Source organism: Somniosus microcephalus, chromosome 27 (assembly GCF_052327205.1).
Source record: "Somniosus microcephalus isolate GS21.2 chromosome 27, FLI_Smic_1.0, whole genome shotgun sequence".
NCBI classification, from domain to species: domain Eukaryota; kingdom Metazoa; phylum Chordata; class Chondrichthyes; order Squaliformes; family Somniosidae; genus Somniosus; species Somniosus microcephalus.
In genome coordinates, this window is record NC_141013.1 from 4,470,875 (window position 1) to 4,493,663 (window position 22,789).

The following is a 22,789-nucleotide window of genomic DNA, read 5'->3' on the forward strand; positions in this document are numbered from 1 at the left end:
CGAACCGTAATGTTGGATCACATGTTAACAGAAATAATCTTCAGACAATGGCACTGGGTGAAAGGGTTTGAGAATGTGAATGAAGCTGGACGGTGGAAGCATAGAGACGGGCCATCTGGGAGTCTACTCGCACAGTGCTGATCCGGATCAAGTCTGGAATAACTTTAAACAGAATCAGCTTCCATCCAGGAATAATCTCCACTTCCACCCTGAATGTCTGAAACACCATAAATCTTCGGTGAGTTTGTTTTTAGGCTAACCGTCTAAATTGGTTTAAGAAAGAAATAAAAAGAAACAGTTTTTGTAATTTTAAGTTATTCTCGGGCAATGGGAGGAACATTTTATTTTATAAAATACACTTTAAATTGTTTGAGCTGATCTTCCCATGCCTTTATTTGTGTAAAGCACACAGATTTGTGTAGTTGAATGAGGTGCCAGAGCTTCTAATAGAATGGGACCCCCTCAGCACTGGTCAGTGCATATTCACCAGAATGATACCAGGGTAAAGGGTTAAATTGTGAGGACAGGTTGCATAAACTTGGCTTGTATTCTATTGCGTTTAGAAGGTTGAGGGGTGATCTAATGGAGATGTTTAAAATGAAAAAGTGGGTGCAAGAACAGAGAGACCTGGATGCGACAGGACAGGTTAACAAAGCAGTTAATAAAACATATGGGATCCTGGGCTTTATAAATAGAGGCATAGGCCTAAAAATTCAGTTGCTTTGCGCCTCCCGTTAGTGCACTCTTAGGGCGCAAAGCAACTAGCCACTGGGCGTGGTGCCGCCAACGCGAAATTCAGCGGGAGGTTAGCGGTGGCAGTAACCGTTAGCGCCCCGTGGCGCCGCACGCCGGCGATGATGTCATCGCTATGTCCGACGGGGTCAGGGGAGCCTACCTGCAGCCGGGGCGGCGCTAATTAAAGGGAAGGTGCCGGGCAGCACCTGCCCCCTCTGCCACCCCCGAACTCCTCTGCAGCACCCCCCCCACCCCCCCGGGCTGTGCTCCTTGAGCCCGGCACTTCTCTTGAGTGCCGGGCTCTTTTGCCAGCACTCCGATCCCTGGTGGCCCAGCTGGGCCCCGGGTCACGCTGCGCTAGGCCACTCACCTTTAAGAAGGGGAGGAAGGCCTGCAGTACTGCACCGCGACGTGCTGCAGCGCCTGGTGCTGTGGCACGTGGCGCCGCAATATTCACTCGCAGTGCCCCAAGAGGGAGGCAGGGTGCTTCCAGTAGCACCCTGCTTCCCTCTTGGGGTGCTACTGGTGAATTTCAGCCACGGGGTGCTAATTTTTTCGGGCGAAGTTAACGCCCCAAAGTGGGCACAACTCAATTTTTCCCCCATAGAGTACAAAAGCCAGGAAGTTGTGTTAAACCTTTATCAAACAGTAGTTTGGCCCCAGCTGGAGAATTGTGTCCAATTCTGGACACCACACTTTAGGAAGGGCATGAAGGCTTTGGGGAGGGTACAGAGGAGATTTACTAGAATGGATCCAGGGATGAGGGATTACAGTTACGTGGAGAGACTGGAGAAGCTGGGGTTGTTCTCCTTAGAGCAGAGAAGGCTAAGAGGCGATTTGATCGAGGTGTTAAAAATCATGAGGGGTTTAGATAGAGTAAATAAAGAGAAACTGTTTCCAGTGGCTGAAGGGTCGATAATCAGAGGGCACAGATTTAAGGTGATTGGCAAAAGAACCAGAGGCCACATGAGGGAAAACCTTTTTACGCAGCGAGTGGTTAGGATTTGGAATGTGCTGCCTGACAAGGCGGTGGATACAGATTCAATAGTAGCCTTCAAAAGGGAGTTTGATAAATACTTGAAGGATATGGGGAAAGAGCAGGGGGGAGTGGGACTCACTGGATTGCTCTTCGAAAGAGCTGGCACAGACTCGATGGGCCGAATGGCCCCCTTCTGTGCTGGACTATACTCTGATAAGTTAGAAACAAAGAAACACCCTCTGGTGGGGGGAATCCAGAACAAGGGGGCACAGCCTTAGAATTAGAGCCAGGCTGTTCAGGGGTGCTGTCAGGAAGCACTTTTTGATAAAGGGTAGTGGAAATCTGGAACACTCTCTCCCCGAAAAAGGCTATGGATGCGGGGGGTCAACTGAAATTTTCAAGACCACGGTCGATAGATTTTTGTTAAGTAAGAGTATCAAAGGACATTTGAGCCTGTTCCACCTTTAATGAGATAATGGCTGATCTGTACCTCAACTCCATTTACCCACCTTTGAGCCATATCCCTTGATACCCTTAGAGTGTGTTTGTGTGTGGACCTCGGATGAAAAGAGGACCTGTATGGACAAACAGCCTGCTGACACTTGCACATGCGAAATGGACATTTGGATGAGGTGCCAACAACAACTTGGATTTATACAGCACCTTTAACTTGGTAAAACTTCACAAGAGCGTAATCAAACAAAATTTGATACCAAGCCACGTAAGGAGAAATAGGACAGGTGACCAAAAAACTTGGTCAAAGAGGTAGGTTTTGAGGAGTGTCTTAAAGGTGGACAGAGAGGCGGAGAGGTTTAGGGAGGGAATTCCAGAGCTTGAGGTCCTAGGCCGCTGAAGGCACGGCCACCAATAGTGGAGCGATTAAAATCAGGGATGCGCAAGAGGCCGAAATTGGAGGAATGCTGAGATCTCGAAGGGTTGTAGGGCTGGAGGAGGTTATAGAAATAGGGAAGTGCAAGGCCATGGAGGGATTTTAAAATTGAGGCGTTGCCAGACCAGCAATTTAGCTCAGCGATCACAGGGGTGATGGGTGAACGGGACTTGGTGCGAGTTAGGACACGGGGCAGCAGAGTTTTGGATGAGCTGAAGTTTACGGAAGGTGGAAGGTATGAGGCCGGCCCGGAGAGTGTTGGAACAGTCGAATCTGGAGGTAACAAAGGCATGGGTGAGGATGTCCGCAGCAGATGAGCTGGGGCGGAGACGGGCGATATTACGGAGGTGGAAGTAGGCGGTCGGGGTGAAGGAGAAGATATGGGGGTTGGCAGCTCAGCTCAGCGTCAAATTGGATGCCAATGTGGTCTGGTTCAGCCTCAGTGGACACACACGTGCACATACACAAAAACGTGCATGTACGCACATGCTATGCTTAATTTATTGTCTTGTCAAGATACCATGTCGGTAATTTTAGTAGCTGATTACAAGTAGTTTCTGAAGAATGCATATTCTACTGAGAACATTTATCTGGAAAAGAATCAGTTTGCGTGTCAAAATCTAAACACAGTAACAAATTTACCTGTATCCGGTGTGTAGACTAAGATAGACTTGGGCAATTTTAATCTGATTTAAGAAGGGCCTTTTCCGGTTATTCCGCTGGTTGTGGATGGGAACTGAACTGACGAGGACATTTCCTGGAAACGAATCTGCTTGTGTTCCATTGTACTTTATACTGCAGATCCCATAACAACACAGCAAGTAGCAGCCTTGTGAAAACCTGCTTATCTGATCTACCACCCAAACAGTCAAAGGGAGTTTGGAAAGGGGCTAAGAGGTTGCAAGATATGGGATATGGATCATATATTCTCTTTTTAAGGGCTATACAGGTGGTGTTAAGCCACGGTCTCTGATGATCCCTGCTCCTATTTCTTATGATTAAAAGTCATCAGATTCCTGACCATCTGGGGCAGGGTACACGTACACCAGTAAAGTGTCTCCAGAGTTATGTACTTGTACACACTCTCCTATTTTATTTCTCCCTTTGTTGACTTACTAGCATGTTATTTTCATTGCTGTTACATTAATTAAAATAATCATTTTCTGCAGTGATAGCGCTGAATTCCTTTGGGTACTCTTGTTCAGAGATTAGGCCAGGATCTCCAGGACTGTATTTGCAGGGAATAGCCCCACACAGAACAAGTTTGAAAGCACTGATTGTAGTAAGGTGCAGCCAGAGGTTATTGTGGTAAGGACAGATGCTGGTTATCAGTTGAACAGTACTGGAGTATCAGTGGGTGACAGATTTACTGGTACCTCTAGAACATGTCCCTGGAATCTTAGCTCCAGCTCTGACTTGTAACATGTATGGCACAGGCACAATGGGCCGAATGGCTTCTTTCTGTGCTGTGCTGTATGATTCTATGATCTTATAGAATCATAGAAAGTTACAGCACAGAAGGAGGCCTTGTCGTGGATTTTGATAATCAGGGGGCAGTACTGTGTGGCGGGTCAGGTTGGTAGAGGACTTTTGTCTTACAGATGTTTAGTGTAAGGCCCATGCTCTTGTACGCTTCGGTGAAGGTGTTGACGATGGTTTGGAGTTCGACCTCCAAAATCCAAACGTCGTCTGCATACTGTAATTCGACGACAGAGGATGGTACGACCTTGGATCTGGACTGGAGCTAATTTACAGAACAAACGGGAAACTGTTCAACCTCCGTCATTATACCTAAATCTCTAATTATTAATGTATGTTATAAAGGATAAATTCTAAAAACCCATAGAACATTAACTATGTCCTACAAGTAACAACGAAAAAGAAAGACTTGCCCCTTCCATGACCTCGGGACGTCCCAAAGTGCTTCACAGCCAATGAAGTACTTTTAAAGTGTAGTCACTGTTGTAATGAAGGAAACGCAGCCGCCAAACAAAGCAAGGTCTCGCAAACAGCAAGGAGGTAATGACCAGTTAATCCCGTTATTAGTGATGTTAGTCAAGGGATAAATATTGGCCAGGACTCCCCTGCTCTTCTTTGAAATAGTGCCATGGGATCTTTGCATCCACCTGAGAAGGCAGATGGGACCTCGGTTTAACGTCTCATCCGAAAGACGGCACCTCCGACAGTGCGGCACTCCCTCAGTACTGCAGTGGAGTGTCAGCCTGGATTATGAGTTCAAGTCTCTGGAGTGGGGCTTGAACCCACAACCTTCTGACTCGGAGGTGAGCGTGTTACCCACTGGGCCACGGCTGACACAAAGGAAAAATAGTGGTCCCAATAATTGGAACGTGGTGCAATATATTTTCCTTTTGAGATGTAAGTATACGGTTGATACACAATAGAATAAATACCATTTTATTATTTTTTGCCAATTTTCTCCTCTTCCCTCCTGGAGCCCTGACTCTGACTGGGGTATAGCTCTTTGTGTACCCATTCTTCATGTGTTGGCCTCGGCTGTGAGTCTCAACAGGCTCTTTAACTGTGGGGCCCATCACAACTGAAACTGATCTGGCCTCGCTTGCCATCCACTCACACACGCTTCCTCCCCGGAGTTGCTGGATAGCGATGAAGAGCAGGAAAGCTGGTTGGGGCTTTCCCTTCGCTACTCCCAGGGGTGTTGAAGCCAATTCTAGAGCCCAATTGCCATTGAGTTGATTTACTCTGCACAGACTAGGGCCCAAACCTGCGGCCTGCCGGCCTGTGTGGTTCAATACCACATTGAGAGAACTCTGTTATTTGATTATATGTTTTTTGTATTTGGAGTAGAGAATTGAAAAAATGTGATCCAAATGCTGGCCGAATATTCAGATTCGTTTTACTGCAATAGATTTTTTAATAAGTTTGAAAGAATGTTTTATGATTGTTTCCTGCCTTTCTCAAGCCCGTGAACTACTGCCTCATCTATGACAGTAGCAGGAGGCACAGGTTACAAGTCGGAGAATATAATGAAGAAGACTGCCGGTCTTGGTCTCCTCCTGTTGTGTATATTAACAGGTAAAGAAAGAAAGAAAGACTTGCATTTCTACAGCACCTTTCACGACCTCAGGACATCCCAAAGCACTTTACAGCCAATGAAGTACTTTTGAAGTGTAGTCACTGCTGTAATGTGGGAAACGCGGCAGCCAATTTGTGCACAGCAAGCTCCCACAAACAGCAATGTGATGATAACCACATAATCTACTTTTTAGTGATGTTGGTTGAGGGATAAATATTGGCCTCCCCTGCTCTTCGAATAGTGCCCTGGGATCTTTTACGCCCACCCGAGAGAGCAGACGGGGCCTTGGTGTAATGTCTCATCCGAAGGATGGCACCTCTGACAGTGCAGCTCTCCCTCAGTACTGCACTGGCAGTGTCAGCCTAGATTTTCTGCTCAAGTCTCTCATAACCCCTGCGTTTTCAGTTGGACCGGGTTGATCTCAATGGTTGAACATCTTGCGGACACTCGCTGTCAAGGCTCGTACATGAAGACTGGCCACTTGGATGAGTTATCTGAGGGATTCTGGTGGGATTGCAGCCCACCTTCACCGGAAGAGTGGAGAAAATTCCAAAAATAATAAAATTATCCATTCAAGTGGAAAAGCCATTGTGACACTGGGATAAAAATGAATAGGAAGATAAGAACAGGAGGAGGCCATTCAGCCCCTCGAGCTTGTTCTGCCATTCTATTAGATCATGACTGATTATCTTAACACAAGAAATAGGAGCAGGAGTAGGACTTAACCCGCTGAACGGCCTAGCTCTAATTTTAAGGTTACGCCCCCTTGTTCTGGACGTCCACCCCCTAACAGAGGAAATAGTTTCTCCCTATCTACCCTATCGAATCCTTTAATCACCTCAATTAGATCACTCCTTAATCTTCTATACTCAAGGGGAAGGGACATAGTATCTATTGAATATGGTTTAAATTCATCTCCGTATAGAGATGTATTGAAAGTGTAACGAAAACCAATAATTTAGGTTTTCAAAAACTAATGTTAGTGTGTTCTTATTATTTTTCCTTCAGTGTCTTTTGCTGAGAAACCACAAATTCCTCAAACCAAGCCGCGATCTGTGAACACTATACTCGGGAAACACACCAGCACAGAGACGCCAGCCGAGGTAGAGAGAGAAACTGAGAGGAACAACAGCCCCCAATTATCTCCTGAAGTAAATCGCACCAGTAACCATGGTTTCAGCAGATCTCTGCGGAGGCTTTTGGCTCCTGATCTTCATGCTAAGACATCCCAGGGAGATTCCGCTGTACTGGAGGTCATCCGGATGGCAATTTCCAGCATCACCCCAGAGAACAAATGGGAATTTTATTACATGATCTTACAAGCTCTGTATAGTAGCCAGTTTGGAGAGACAAATTCAGGGCTGCTCCAACAACTGCCCCAGCTACTTTTGTACCTTTTTCAGGAAACCAAAGACTCTGGACCTTTCTTTGCACTTGTCGAAGAGTTGTTGATTCAAATGGGAGTCAACTGGAAAGTTCTAGTGAGGTCCATGCAGGATGAAGCCTGTTATGTTGCTTCAACTATGAACAGCGGATCCCTCAGTGATTATGTCCGAATGGTTCTTGCATCCACAGTGAGGGCAAATAGGTCAATGACAGGGAATGATGGCTTTAATGTTCAAAATCTACTGTTGAGTTTCATTGGGAAGGTGCATCAGGTCTTTTCCTATGGGTTAAAGACCGTTTGGTCTTTCTTTGGTCAGAATGTGTTCTCATTGTTTGAATCCTACCTTTGTCGCATTACGAAACAGATCCTTTTGAAGACAACAGGCTTTGTCCTGGAGGAAATGTTATTGTCGAGCAATGTAGTTAAATTGAATGGAAAAGGACAGTGTCCCCAAGGTAAGGAGGCACGTTATATTACTTTACGTTTATTTTTTTACTGCCAATTTTCTCTCCTCCCGAAGGTGTTGCCTCCTCCTGGGATTCTTCATGTGTGAGGCCAGACAGTGAATGTTGGTTTTTTTCAACATGGGCATCAACCAAACTGAGCCCAATATCATGCCCTCACCCAATATCCACACACACATGCACTTTCCAGGAAGAATAGTGACTAGGGGTGGCGACCACAGTTGAATATCCATTCCCTCATTAACCCTGGGGCACTGAATCCGATTGTCGCTCCTCTACTGCCACCCAGATGAGACACGCTAACTCGGCTCCCAAGCTGGGAGTTGAGCCTTGCATCTCTGGAACCTGGGTTCAAAATCCGGCTGAGACATAATGGGATGATGTTCTTCCCCCTCTGCCTCTGTTGGCTGCAGGGAACCTACACAAGTTGAGGTTGAGCGGTCTCGGCCTGGTCTGTAGAGGATCCGAGTCTGCAGCGCACAAGTACCCAGGATTAGGCATGATTCACCACTGGTTGGCAGCGTTGGACAAAGCCCTAGGGTGGCTATTGCAGGAAATGGAAATGTGACAGTGGCCCAGTCGGGCGTGCTGTTTTGAGGGTGGGATTAAGGCGCATTGTAGTGGAAGAGTAAAGGGAGGGGTTACCCCGGTCATCGCTATTGTACATTTCCTCCTTCATTATTACATCCCTTCACTCGTCATAACACAGGGCAGCTTTGGATAAACTGGGTGCAGCCGATAGAGAGAAGTCAACTGGGAAGGATCACATACTGATGGCACTTCCTGACGATTATTTTTTGCCTGATAAATCAAGGGGTGGAAAATCGGGTGGGTCTCTTTCAAGTGCGCAATTCTAACAGTTGTTATCTGTGGCTCAGTGGGTAGCACTCTTGACTCTGAGTCAAAAGGTTGTGGGTTCAAGCCCCCACTCCAGAGACTTGAGCCCATAATCCAACCCGACACCCCCAGTGCAGTGCTGAGGAGCGCTGCACTGTCGGAGGTGCCCTCTTTCGGATGAGACGTTAAACAGAGGCCCTGTCTGCTCTCAGGTGGATGTAAAAGACCCCATGGCACTATTTTGAAGAAGAGCAGGGGAGTTCCCTCTGGTGTTTTGGCAAATATTTATCCCTCAACCAACATCACTAAAAAAAAAAAAAAAACATTATCTGGTCATTTATCTTATTGCTGTTTGTGGGAGCTTGCTGTGCGCAAATTGGCTGTCACGTTTCTTACATTACAACATTGACTACACTTCAAAAGTACTTCATTGGCTGTGAAGCACTTTGGGACGTCGTGAGGTTGTGAAAGGTGCTGTAGAAATGTAAGTTTTTTTTAACCTGTTGGATATCCCTCTGAGCTGTGCCCAGCAGCAGGAACTGTTAATCTGCCCCAGTACTATTTCTGTTATTCCTTCCCTCGTTATAACATTACCTCTGCTGCCTTCCTTCCATTGTAATGGTCTTTCTGTTGAACCTCCTCCCTCATATTCCTTTGGCTACTTGGCAACCAACTCCTTCTGTCCTCTGCCCGAACCTCCTCGTTGTCCGATCTGCACCCTTGTTGAAATGTTACTGTATATAAGTGGAAGCACATTATAGTTTGATTCCTTATGCCCACTTTTTGTGTTTAGTATAACTCTTAATTCACTGTTTTTACAGGGAATCTGAACCAGCTCCTCATTTGGTAAGTTACAGAGCAGTCTGCATTATTTGTTTGAACCTTGGAGTGCAAGAGGTGTCCAATTCCTCGCACATTGTGTGTTTTTAAATATATATATAAATAAATAAAAATATAAATATCACCTCCTCCCACCTTTCCCCTCATGATATAATATTACCCTTTATCTGAAAACCTTCCTTTTCAATTTCCTTCCCTTCTTTCCATACTGGGGTACAGATCCGCAGTAAACACTGTCCGTACTGGGGTACAGACCCACAGTAAACACTATCCATACTGGGGTACAGACCCACAGTAAACACTGTCCGTACTGGGGTACAGACCCACAGTAAACACGGTCCGTACTGGGGTACAGATCCACAGTAAACACGGTCCGTACTGGGGTACAGACCCACAGTAAACACTGTCCGTACTGGGGTACAGACCCACAGTAAACACTATCCATACTGGGGTACAGACCCACAGTAAACACTGTCCGTACTGGGGTACAGATCCACAGTAAACACTGTCCGTACTGGGGTACAGACCCACAGTAAACACTGTCCGTACTGGGGTACAGACCCACAGTAAACACTGTCCATACTGGGGTACAGACCCACAGTAAACACTGTCCGTACTGGGTTACAGATCCACAGTAAACACTGTCCGTACTGGGGTACAGACCCACAGTAAACACTGTCCGTCCTGGGTTACAGACCCACAGTAAACACTGTCCGTACTGGGGTACAGACCCACAGTAAACACTGTCCGTACTGGGTTACAGATCCACAGTAAACACTGTCCGTACTGGGGTACAGACCCACAGTAAACACTGTCCGTCCTGGGGTACAGATCCACATTAATTTGGCCACTCCTGCGATCCATCCCACCGCCCCAGATCCCAGGCGCTTTTCAATGTTTGCTGGTTATAGTAATGGGTAAGCGAGGATTGGAGGGGCTGGGGGTGGGGGGGAAATGCACAATTTTTTGTGTCAGTGAGCAAATCCCTGAAAATATAAACCATTTGAATATTATTTAAAAAATACCAGGGTGTGAGATTGAAGCTACAATCTAATGATCAGCAACTGATCGAGTTTCACTCTTACAGGTTGTGACACTGGTCAAACCTAGCAGTCAGGTTACAGTTTTGTAGCTCAGTCCCATTATTCTCCTTGCATCGTGTGATCTGTGTGCGTGAGGTGGATGAGTTACTGAAGATAGTGTTGCATGATTGCATCAAACAGAAAAATGAATGAGAAGGATGTGCATGGTTGTAATCAGAATGCGAATTCCCCAATGTCTTTGTTGAACAAGGGTCAGGGTGTTGAGTAGCAGGCGAGACTTTGCTTGGTTCTGATTAAATAAAGAACAAACAATCTTGTACTTATAATGCACTTGATCACATTTCAGAAACATCCCAAAGCACTTGGCATCGTGCAGTTACTGTTATTAGTAAAAGCAACAGACATTTTGTGCACAGAGAGATTCCACAACCAGCACTGAGGTGAATGAACTGTTTATGTTTTTTGGTTGTGTTGTTTGAGGGAGGAATATTAGCCAGGATCACAACACAGGACAACTCCCTGCTCTTTTCAGGTTCTTCCACATAGAATCTTACAGCACAGAAGGAGGCCATTCGGCCCATCGTGCCTGTGCCGGCTCTTTGAAACAGCTCTCCAATTAGTCCCACTCCCCTGCTCTTTCCCCAAAGCCCTGCAAATTTTCCGCCTTCAAGTATTTATCCAGCCTGCTCAGTCGTATTGTATCCTTGTGATGTTAGTCGTGGCTCAGTGGGTAGCATTCTTGCCTCTGAGTCAGAGGTTGTAGGTTCAAGTCCCACTCCAGAGACTTGAGCACAAAAATCTAGGCTGACACTCCAGTGCAGTACTGAGGGAGTGCTGCACTGTCGGAGGTGTCGTCTTTCGGATGCTCTCTCAGGTGGACGTAAAAGATCCCATGGTACTATTTCGAAGGAGAACAGGGGAGTTCTCCCCAGTGTCCTGGGGCCAATATTTATCCCTCAATCAACATCACTAAAACAGATTATCTGGTCATTATCACATTTCTGTTTGTGGGATCCTGCTGTGCGCAAATTGGCTGTCGCGTTTCCTACATTACAACAGTGACTACTTCAAAAGTGCTTCATTGGTTATAAAGTGCTTTTGGGATGTCCTGAGGTCATGAAACGCACTATATAAATGCAAGTTCTTTCATTCTTAGATTACAATCACACAAGTGATGAGAACAAGATCTCCGGGGTTCACAGTTTGGCATCTGTAAACGATCAGATGACACTTCTGGAATGCACAGTTTATTGAAAAATATTTAATTTGTGCTACACAGGGGCCGTCTTCACAACCTGACCTGGAATTTTGAAGCTGTTACACTGGACATTGGGCAAATCTTCAGTGACCAGTCTCCCACTGAACTTTACAGGACTGCTAAAGTTTTCCGGGTTTTTGCCGAACTCCCCATGAGCTGCAATCGACACGTTTTGCTTTTGCTTAACAGAACCTTTTGCAACAAAGGCTTTCAGCAGCAATTCAACCTGGCGTGGCTGCCTGTGTTTTGCGGTATCGTAGGAGGCTTAGCGAGAAATGGGACAGGTCCACTGCTCGATAAAGTTTGCACTAAAATTAACTTCATATTCACATACCTGGCTAAAGGATTAAACTTGTACGTCGATTACTGTGAGAACACAAGCCCAAAAGCAAAAGTTGATACCCCTTCAAATGATGCCCGACAATTTGATGACCAGACGTGTAACTATGATACTTGGGTTGTTGCAGATTTTTTCAACTCTACGGATTTTGGTTTCTGTTCTGTTTTCGACCAAGTTGGTTTTAGAAAGACTTTCTGCACCAATACTTCACTGCTGGAGACCATAATGAAAAACCCAGCTCACTTCTGGCTGGAGGCCTTCTGCACCAGCTATTCCGGTACTATGCTGACCCCTACTCTCATGACCGATGTAGTCAGTGACAGCACACATGGTGGCTCCACTCTCAGTCCAGCCACCATCGCACCTCCAGTGAAAGGAGTGGACATCCACTGCCATTATGAAGAGTGGACAGACTTCTCCTCGGTAAATGATACTGTGATCGCATTCTGTGCCAGTCATGATGGGGACCATTTCACCAGCGTGATCTGTAATGACGTCTCCGCACTTGAGCAGCTGATAAAGAGCAATTTCTGGCTGGCGGACTTTTGCAATAATTCCACCATCTTGAACGCCAGCAGCGAATTCTGCAGGTACAGCAAGTGGGAAGAGGAGCCGGTAGATCCTTCTATAGTTGCGTTGTGTTGGAATAGTGATCAAACAAACTTCAATAAATCTGTTTGCGACGATGGGATTCTCCTTAATAAACTGAAGCAGGATCCTGCCAATGCTTGGCTACCATCTGCCTGCAATACTGAGGACAGTTGCAACTATGAAGAATGGCTGGATGCTCTTTCTGTAGCCTCCGGTATGGTTGTGTTCTGCAAGGAGGCTGATCAAGCTGCTTTTAACCAGACAGTCTGCACCTCTGCATCACTCTTGGGGAGCCTGCTGAATAATCCAGACAACTCCTGGTTGAATAATTTTTGCGCCGACACTTTGAGTTCCACGGTGGTCTCCACTGTAATTCCAGAGGAGAGCAGTGACAACATGCCTCTGGGGTCCACTGCCAACCCAACCACTCAAGGGGATCTCATGACTGCTGTGGGAAATCTTTGCCATTATGAAACATGGACACACCCTGCTGTGGTGGACAGCACTGTGGTTGCGGTGTGTTTCAATAGTGACAGTGAGCAGTTCAACATCAAGGTCTGCAAGAACCTGGCCATTCTTCAGGAGTTACTGAAGAACGAGTACAATCTTTGGCTGATTGACTTCTGCGATAGTCCTTTCATCTTGGAGAATAACAGTACTGACGTGGCCACACACTGTCAATACAGCCAGTGGACAGAAGGGTCAGTCGATCCTTCTCTAGTAGACTTGTGTTGGAGGCATGATCGGGCAAATTTTACTCGATTCGTTTGTCAGGTCGAGGCACTGATTAGCGAGCTGTTGCTGTATCCTGAAAACGTGTGGTTAAAATCTCACTGTAACATCCAGGACAATCCTCACGCAAATGGTAAGAACAGAACCTGCAGATATGAAGAGTGGGCAGATCTCTCCTCTATAGACTCTGCCGCTGTTGAATTTTGTAGTCAATATGACCTGGACAATTTTGTACAAGCTGCATGCGACAATTCAACACTATTGTGGGGGTTGCTCAGCAACAAAAGTAGTACCTGGTTCTCCGCCTACTGCTCCCACGCTGAAGCAGATGGAATAAATCCCGCCACCACGTGCATTTACAACTCCTGGACGGAGCTACCAGTGGATTCAACCACCGTGGCGCTCTGCTTTGATTACGATCAGAGCAATTTCAATAAATTCGTCTGCCAAGATCCTGGCGTGCTTCATGCATTGACCAACGATCCAGAGAACACTTGGGTTGCAGCAGACTGCATGTCAATCAGTAACTCTACCAATTCTACAGATATCAAGGTGTGCCCAGTGCAGGATGTCATCTCACAACTCCAGTGGACATGCAGCTTGGCCGCATCAGAAACCTGCCCGCTCAAACAGTTCCGGTTAGGAGATATTCCTCCTCTAATTATATGTGGTTTGGAAAACATCGGTCTGATGTTACATAGCACAGCTATTGAGGACCTAACAACAGGCCTTACAGAAGCAATAAATAAGATCATCATGGTCTTAATGGTCTTAGAAGATAACCGAATCTCAATCCTGCAAGTCATTCAGAATGCCAGAAGTAGTGTCCTGCACACTGTTATAAACTACCTGCAAAATGAGGGCAGCTATAGAATCAAGAAAGAGTTGCTCCAGTGTTTTGGGGTAAGGCATATAATAATTGTACTTTATAGGAACTAAGTTACACTCCTCTACACGCCCTTCTGTCACAGATTATATTCACAGATTCTGTGAGATTTCCCTTTTTATAACATTTTGTGGCAAATTGTGGTCATGTGCTTTGAAACTGGGCTCATCTAATAATGTAAGAACCCCATACCCAGTTAAAGTAAATGTGCTAATGCAGTTAAGTGTAATTCCTTTGTTGGGTTAGAGCCTCTTTTAAAACAATAGACTAAGGAATTTAGGCCATGGCTCAGTGGGTAGCACCTTTGGCTCTGAATCAGAAGGTTGTGGGTTCAAGTCCCCACTCCAGAGACTTGAGGACAAAAATCTAGGCTGACACTCCACACCAGTGCAGTACCGAGGGAGTGCTGCACTGTCGGAGGTGCTGTCTTTCAGATGAGATGATAAACCGAGGCCCCGTCTGCCCCCTCAGGTGGATGTAAAAGATCCCATGGTACTATTTGAAAAAGAGCAGAAGAGTCCTCCCTGGTGTCTTGGCCAATATTTATCGGCTGCATATAGTGACACCGCTATTCCCTGCCAGAATGAAGATGATTAGGTAATTCCCCGGCAATCATGCCTGGAAGTGACTGGGATTGATTTTACGCACAGAATTTGTATGTAACTATCCTCCACTCACTGCATTTTGCTGGAGAAATAATCCTGCTTCTATCGGGAGACTTTGCTGCAGTTTCGGTCATGAGTTCTGTTTGCCGTACTTCGTAGTGACTCTCTTTTTAAATAGACTCTGTAGACTGTTTGCTGTAGCGCGATGTTTAAACAGACTGTTCACTGAGTAAATAGACTTTGTTTGCTGTAAAATAGACTGTTTGCTGTGAGTCCTGCTGTAAGTCCCACTTCGTCTCATTGGCCGACACAGTGGTGTCAATAGACACTCCGTTATTTAACCCTCAACCATCTTTTACTGCATCCTTTTTTTCCTTAGTCTGTCCTATTGGACTTGGTGCAGAAGGGAGGAGGATCGTCGGGTGTGGACCTAGTAAAGGTATCGTATCAGTATTAAACAAATATACACAACCCTTTCCATGCTGGTAGCATTTCTGTACACATTAAAGAGGGAGTCTCGCATTTAGAGGTATAGATGAAGGGGAAGCTAGATAAGCACATGAGGGAGAAAGAAATAGAAGGATATGCTGATAGGATGAGATGAGGCTCATGTGGAGCATATAAACCGGCACAGACCAGTTGGGCCTGTTTCTAAGAACATAAAAACGTAAGAATTAGGAGCAGGAGTAGGCCATTCGGCCCCTTGAGCCTGCTGCACCATTCAGTAAGTTCATGGTGATCTTTGACCTCAGCTTCACTTTCCCGCCCGATCCCCACTTCCCTTGATTCCCCATGAGTCCAAAAATCTATCCATCTCACCCTTGAATATACTCAATGACTCAGCATCCACAGCCCTCTGGGGTAGAGAATTCCAAAGATTCACAACCCTCTGAGTGAAGAAATTCCCCCTCATCTCACTCTTAAAAGGCCGACCCCTTATCCTGAGACTATGCCCCTAGCTCTAGACACTCTAGCCAGGGGGTAACAACCTCTCGGCATCTACCCTGTCAATCCCCCTCAGAATCTTGTATGTTTCAGTAAGATCACCTCTCATTCTTCTAAACTCCAGAGATATAGGCCGAATCGACTCAATCTCTCCTCATAGGACAACCCTCTCATCCCAGGGATCAATCTAGTGAATTCTGTGCTGTAAATTCTATGGAAATCCCAGACCAAGCAGCGCAATTGCTTACTAAAGGCATCGGGTCAGTTAGGACTCCTGTTAAAGCGCAGAAGAGACATAAGTGAGCCACATGGACACAAATATGTCTGACCTGTTGAGTTTACTCAGTGTATACAGTACATGGGCAATTGAGTAAATCCTGAGGTCAGAGGGTACATCCTGAGGCCAGGGAGCTTCACTTACCAGTGGAATATGGCGGGCAGCATGCCTCTGAGCTTCTGGTGTGCACTGTCGGTCAGTAGGGTTCCTAATCACCAGTCTGTACTTGGATCAATCGCTCCCTATACAAGGGATACCATGGAGCGGGACAGTCCGAACTGTGGCCCCTGGGCCTTTCCAATCCAGCCCTTGAAGTCCACGCACCTCATTTCTATTTGCCCTTATATTTATTTATAGCAAAACGTCCCAAACATAGAAACATAGAAGATAGGAGCAGGAGTAGGCCATTCGGCCCCTCGAGCCTGTTCTGCCATTTAATGAGATCATGGCTGATCATCCAAATTCAGTACCCTGTCCCTGCTTTCTCCCCATATCCCTTGATCCCTTTAGCCTTAAGAAATATATCTAACTCCTTGAATATATTTAATGAATTGGCCTCCACTGCCTTCTGTGGTAGAGAATTCCACAGGTTCACCACTCTCTCTGGATGAAGAAATTCCTCCTCATCTCAGTCCTAAATGGCTTACCCCTTATCCTTAGACTGTGACCCCTGGTTCTGGACTCCCCCGCCATTGGGAACATCCTTCCTGCATCTAGTCTGTCTAGTCATGTTAGAATATTATAAGTTTCAATGAAATCCCCTCTCATTCTTCTAAACTCTAGCGAATACAAGCCCAATCGACCCAATCTCTCCTCATACGTCATTCCTGCCATCCCAGGTATCAGTCTGGTGCAATCACACCCCCCCCCCCCCCCCCACAAAACAACACAGAAGCCAAGACTGAAGTGCACACTTAAACTGTGCAGCGACACACAGAAGAATCCTCAGGTTTGCTGCTTTTTCTGGCCAAATTATATGTCCTCTCGTTGGATCTTATGCTATCCCTAATTTCCCTTGTTAGCCACGGTTGAGTCACCTTTTTTGTTTTATTTTTATGCCAAACAGGGATGAACAAATTCTGTAGTTCATCCATGCGATCTTTGAATGTTTGCCATTGCCTATCCACCGTCAACCCTTTAAGTAACGTTCCCCAATCCATTCTAGCCAACTCGCGCCTCATACCATCGTAGTATCCTTTATTTAAATTCAGGATCCTAGCCTCTGAGTCAACTACATCACTCTCCATCTTAATGAAGAATTCTATAATATTATGATCACTCCTCCCCAAGGGGTCTCGCACAACAAGATTGCTAATTAATCCTTTCTCATTACATAATGCCCAGTCTAAGATGGCCTGATCTCCAGTTGGTTCTTCGACATATTGGTCCAGGAAACCATCCCGTATACACTCTAGGAATTCCTCCTTCACAGTATTGTTACTAATTTGGTTAGCCCAATCTGTATGCAGATTAAAATCACCCATGATAACTGCTGTGCCCTTATAGCACGCGTCTCTAATTTCCCATTTAATGCCATCCCCAACCTCAGCATTACTGTTTGGGGGACTGTATACAACTCCCACTAATGTTTTCTGCCCCTTGGTATTTCTCAGCTCTGCCCATACAGATTCCACATCATCAGAGCTAATATCCTTCCTTACTATTGTGTTAATCTCTTTAACCAGCAATGCTACCCCACCGCCTTTTCCTTTTTGTCTGTCCTTCCTGAATATTGAATACCCCTTTTCTCCTTCCTGTCTTTTGTTTCTATCCTTGCTTCCCTTTCCTCTGACTCCCTGCACAGGTTCCCAACCCCCTGCCATTTTAGTTTAAACCCTCCCCAACAGCACTAGCAAACACTCCCCCTAGGACATCAGTCCCGGTCCCGCCCAGGTGCAAACCGTCCAGTTTGTACTGGTTCCAATGTCCCAGGAATTTGAATCCCTCCCCCTTGCACCATTCCTCCAGCCACGTATTCATCTGAAATATTCTTCTATTTCTACTCTGACTAGCACGTGGCACTGGTTGCAATCCTGAGATTACTACCTTTGAGGTCCTATTTTTTAATTTACCCAACTCCCTATATTCAACTTTTAGGACCTCATCCTATTTTTTACCTGTATCGTTGGTACCTATATGCACCACTGGCTTTTCACCCTCCCCCTCCAGAATGCCCTGCAGCCGCCCCGAGACATCCTTGCACCAGGGAGGCAACATACCATCCTGGAGTCTCGTTTGCGGCCGCAGAAACGCTGATCTATTCCCCTTACAATAGAATCCCCTATCACTATAGCTCTCCTGCTCTTTTTCCTCCCGTCCTGTGCAGCAGGACCATCCATGGTGCCAGGAAGTTGGCTGCTGCTGCCTTCCCCCGATGAGCCATCTCCCCCAACAATATCCAAAGGCGCTTCACAGGAGAAATAAAATATCAATAAAAACATTTTTGACACTGAGCCACAAAAGGAGATTTCAGGCCAGATGACCAAAAGCTTAGTCAAAGAGGTAGTTTTTAAGGAGCATCTTAAAGGAGGAGAGAGAGGCAGAGAGGTTTAGAGAGTGATTTCCAGAGCTTAGGGCAGCTGAAAGCGTGGCTGCCAATGGTGAAGCGATGAAAATCGGGGATGCGCAAGAGGCCAGAATTGGAGGAACGCAGAGATCTCGGAGGGTTGTGGGGCTGGCGGAGGTTACAGAGATAGGGAGGGGCGAGGCCATGGAGGGATTTGAAAACAAGGATGAGAATTTTAAAACTTTCAATTAAAAGTCAAGATCTGTTTGTATCGCTAACTTAACATTTGTGAAAATTTAGTGGGGGCATTGATTTAACCTTTACATATAGCTCGCAAGGCTCTGTGGTACACACTAATACAGCCCGGGCGAAACTAAAACCTTGGATAGAATATCTGAGGAGAGACAATTGTCTGCTCTTAACCAGCTAGTAACTCTGCAGAAATTTGTTTCAGTAAGTGTTTTTCCTCAGAAATCTCTTTCTTCCTCTCTTTCGAAAAACAGGAGTACCTGAAACTTTCTGCAGTCGATCTTCGAGTGGTGCTGTTTGCAATCGACATTCAAACTGCAAAACAACTGCTACAGCTCCTAAACACAAACTGGAATGGTCTGCAGGTAAACAGGCTGATGCCATTTAGTATTAAACAGCGAGACATTCTATTAACTAGAAAACAGTCTGACTGCAATCTCACTGCTAAACGGAATCATAGAATGAATGAATACTTCTTTTATCCACTTTATGTACATATTTAGTGTTTTGTCTCTTTAGGCCCCATTGTGCCACACTGCTTCTAGCCAAAAAGGCAACATGATACTAAAAAAAGACTTGCACTTCTATAACCTCTTTCACAACTTCAGGACGTCCTGAAGCGCTTGACAGCCAATAGTGAAGTGTAGTCACTGTTGTAATGTAGGAAACGTGGCAGCCAATTTGTGCACAGCAAGCTCCCACAAACAGCAATGTGATAATGACCAGATCATCTGTTGTAGGTGTTGGTTGAGGGATAAATATTGGCCAGGACACCGGGGAGAGCTCCCCTGCTCTTCTTCGAAATATTGCCATGGGATCTTTTACATCCACCTGAGAGAGCAGACGGGGCCTCGGTTTAACGTCTCATCCGAAAGGCGGCACCTCCGACAGTGCAGCACTCCCTCGGTTCAATTGCACAAGACTGCCCCACCCCCACCCGTCCCAGCGGATCCACCTACTCAATGGTAACAGCTGACTGCTGATCCATTTGTGTCAACTATTTTTATATTGCCTATTGCAAACTTGCCTTTCAAGGAAGACCAGGAAACACTATTTGAAGGTGGAGTTATCCCGGTGGGTGAAGGAGCCCTATTAATAAAATCACACAAGGGAATCTTAAACACTCACATCTAAAAATTAAAAATGTTATACATTAAATAAATATTGGTTTTCATTTGGAAATAAGTTTGATCCTGAAGCAGCGATTTCTGGTTTAAGAATTCTGGTTTTAATTTCAGATTCGGGATGATTTGAAGAGTGTCATGGCATCGGTCTTCAATAGAATCCTGGTTGTCGACCCAAATATGATTCTGGAGTTTGTTCACTTTCTACCTCACCTGTCAACATCTGAGATCCGGGCTTTTCCAGCGATCTTGGACAAGGAGCAAGTGTGCGTCACACATACCTTCAATATTAAAGATCTTTAGTTAACTCCCTTGTTTGATTATTTTACTCCTTTTCCCTCTCCGTCACACAACATTCATTTCCATTTGTAGGGACCATCACTTACAGTTTACGTGTTAGACTCCTCCATTATAACATGGCGTACTCTCTCTTCCAAATTCAAATGACCTGATAAGTCTGCTTTTTTTTTTAAAGCACTGAATACCCACTTTGCTATGTTATTTAATTCAAGTTATGGGATTATTCCATTTTTTTTTAAGTGCAACAAACGATCAGGGAGTAGACTGTAATTTTATCCAGAGTCTGTGATTATTCTGGGCTGCTTTTTTTTGTTCACACTTTTTTTTAAACTGCAAATGAAACTCTCAGGAATTTTGGGTCAATTTCAGTCGGGCTGTAATTACCACGCATCTTCGAGTTGTAGGAAATTTGCTCTGTTCCTCTTGTGTAACAACAGCATAAATGCGTTCACAAAGTTCTAACTGGGAAAATGTTCAATGACATGCTCACGCATTGTGACCAGAGCAATTCCTCCACGTATCTGCTAGAATCAAAACTGGAAAATAGCTAGACTGGAAATTCCTATTTTTTAAAAACAAAAAATTCCAATCTGTTTTTGTTGAAATTTTTGTGATCATCTGTAATTTATTAAAAGTCTTATCAGCTGCCACTTCCGGTCTACAAAGATTACTTCCTGTTGTCATGTTTTTGTCACGTCATGCTAAATTCGTAAGCCCAGAAAGTCTAGACCGGCTCTTCCACACGCGATGTGGCAGACCTGGAACATTGGAACAGGAGGAGGCCATTCAGCCCCTCAGTCCTGTTCCACCATTCAGTTAGATCAGGGCTGATCTGTATCTCAACTCCATTTACCCGCCTATGCTCCATATCCCTTGATACCCTTACCCAACAACAATCAATCCACCTCAGTCTTGAAAGCTCCAATTAGCCCCCAGCACCCACAGCCTTTTGGGGGAGAGAGTTCCAGGGTTCCATCACCCTTTGTGCAGAAAGAGTGCTTCCTGATTTCATTCCTGAACGGCCTGGCTCTAATTTTAAGGCTATGCCCCCTTGTTCTGGACTCCCCCCACCAGAGGAAATAGTTTCTCTCTATCTACCCAATCAAAGTCTTTAATCATTTTAAACATTTCAATTAGATCACCCCTGAATTGTTTATACTCAAGGGAATACAAGCCTAGTCTATGCAAACTGTCCTCATAATTTAACCCTATAAGCCCCAGTATCATTCTGGTGATCCTGCGCTGCTTGGGGGTAAAAAAAAAATGGATGTGGCTGGGCTTAGAATTGATGGGATCTAGATCAGTGCTGCTTCGTGTCACGATGCAAGCCTGCTGACCAATTTAGAAGGCCACTGGAAGAGGCATGTATTTCAGTGGAAGAAGAGCAGCAACAAACTCGCATTTATATAGCGCTTTAACGTAGTAAAACATCCCAAAGCACTTCACAGGAGAGTAATCAAACAAAATTTGACACCGTGCCACATGAGATGTTGGGACAGGACTTTGTCAAAGGTTCGGAGAGGTTTAGGGAGGGAATTCTAGATCAGGCAGCTGAAGGCACGGCCGCCAATGGTGGAGCGATGAAAATCGGGGATGAGCAAGAGGCCAGAATTGGAGGAGCGCAGAGATCTCGGAGGGTTGTAGGGCTGGAGGAGATTACAGAGCTAGGGAGGGGGTGCGAGGCCGTGGAGGGAATTTGAAAACGAGGATGAGAATTTTAAAATCGAGGCATTGACGGACTGGGAGCCAATGTAGGTCAGCGATGGATGAACGGGATTTGGTGCAAGTTAGGATACGGGCAGCAGAGTTTTGGATGAGCTCCAGTTTAGGGAGACGAACACAGGGACCCATGAAAATCATGGGCCAACCCTGTCGTCAGGTTCACGGAGGTGACATCGCTAATCTTCATATCAGTACATGAGGCGAAGGTGCTTTATACTATCCCATGATGGTGCCTCAACCCAAACTCCAAGCACTTCCTGCCACATCCAGCACCAGCAACTTTTGTGACCTCTTGTGTTGAATGGCCAGTTTAGTGTCAATTAAGAAAGAATTACACTCTGGATTTATGCCAAATCCTTGTTTTGGTAATATGCATGCTTTGTAAATTGTTGCCCAATTGCTGATTGGTATCAAGGGCACCCTGCATTGGAATACCCTCAATACTCACAATTGTATGTTTCTTAATTCCAGATTGTCCATGGTTACTCATATCTTTGGGAAACTGTCCGATGACCAGAGAAAAGCCTTTGCCCAATGGACAGTGGATTCTGGGAGGTATAGCGATGTCACCGATTGGCCTTTGACATTCCTGCACCGAGTTGGTAACCTGCTGGTATACCTACCATTTGAGAAGTTTCAGCTTCTGTCTCGTTTACAGGTACAGCACCACTTAATGAAAGAGAAAGAACCTGCATTTCTAAAGCACCTTTCACGGCCTCAACGCACTTTACAGTACTTTTTGAAGCGTATTTGCTGTTGTACTGAAGGAAACACGACTGTAATTTTTTGCACACAGCAAAATCCCACAAACAGTAATGTGATAATGACCAGATAATCTGTTTTAGTGCTGTTGATTGAGGGGATAAATATTGGCCAGGACACTGGGGCGAACTCCTGCTCTTCTTCAAAATAGTGCAGTGGGATCATTTTGTAAGGGGTCGTTTTAACGAGCTTGTGGTGTGCGAGATCGGTTTTTGATTTCACACTGCTCGTGAGGGTTCCGAAGCGCTCCCCCCCCTCACCGG

At 45.5% G+C, this 22,789-nt stretch overlaps 2 protein-coding genes across 2 annotated transcripts in view; both read left to right on the plus strand.

Moving 5' to 3' along the window:
• Positions 1-5,546: 5,546 nt before the first annotated feature.
• Positions 5,547-8,077, plus strand: LOC147099900 (uncharacterized). Its single transcript, XM_085968957.1, has 3 exons — positions 5,547-5,657; positions 6,667-7,500; positions 7,923-8,077. Exons 1-3 carry the CDS (start codon positions 5,567-5,569, stop codon positions 8,075-8,077), a joined length of 1,080 nt encoding a protein of 359 aa, XP_085825083.1. The 5' UTR covers positions 5,547-5,566.
• Positions 8,078-9,166: 1,089 nt separating this feature from the next.
• The window catches only part of LOC147099901 (uncharacterized), a 29,384-nt gene continuing 15,761 nt past the window's right edge, over positions 9,167-22,789 (plus strand). The window contains exons 1-6 of the mRNA XM_085968958.1: positions 9,167-9,192; positions 11,509-14,053; positions 15,021-15,080; positions 18,873-18,983; positions 19,857-20,008; positions 22,236-22,422. Of these exons, the coding sequence (XP_085825084.1) occupies positions 11,639-14,053; positions 15,021-15,080; positions 18,873-18,983; positions 19,857-20,008; positions 22,236-22,422 (2,925 nt within the window). The 5' untranslated portion in view covers positions 9,167-9,192; positions 11,509-11,638. The remainder of the gene's footprint in view (positions 9,193-11,508; positions 14,054-15,020; positions 15,081-18,872; positions 18,984-19,856; positions 20,009-22,235; positions 22,423-22,789) is intronic.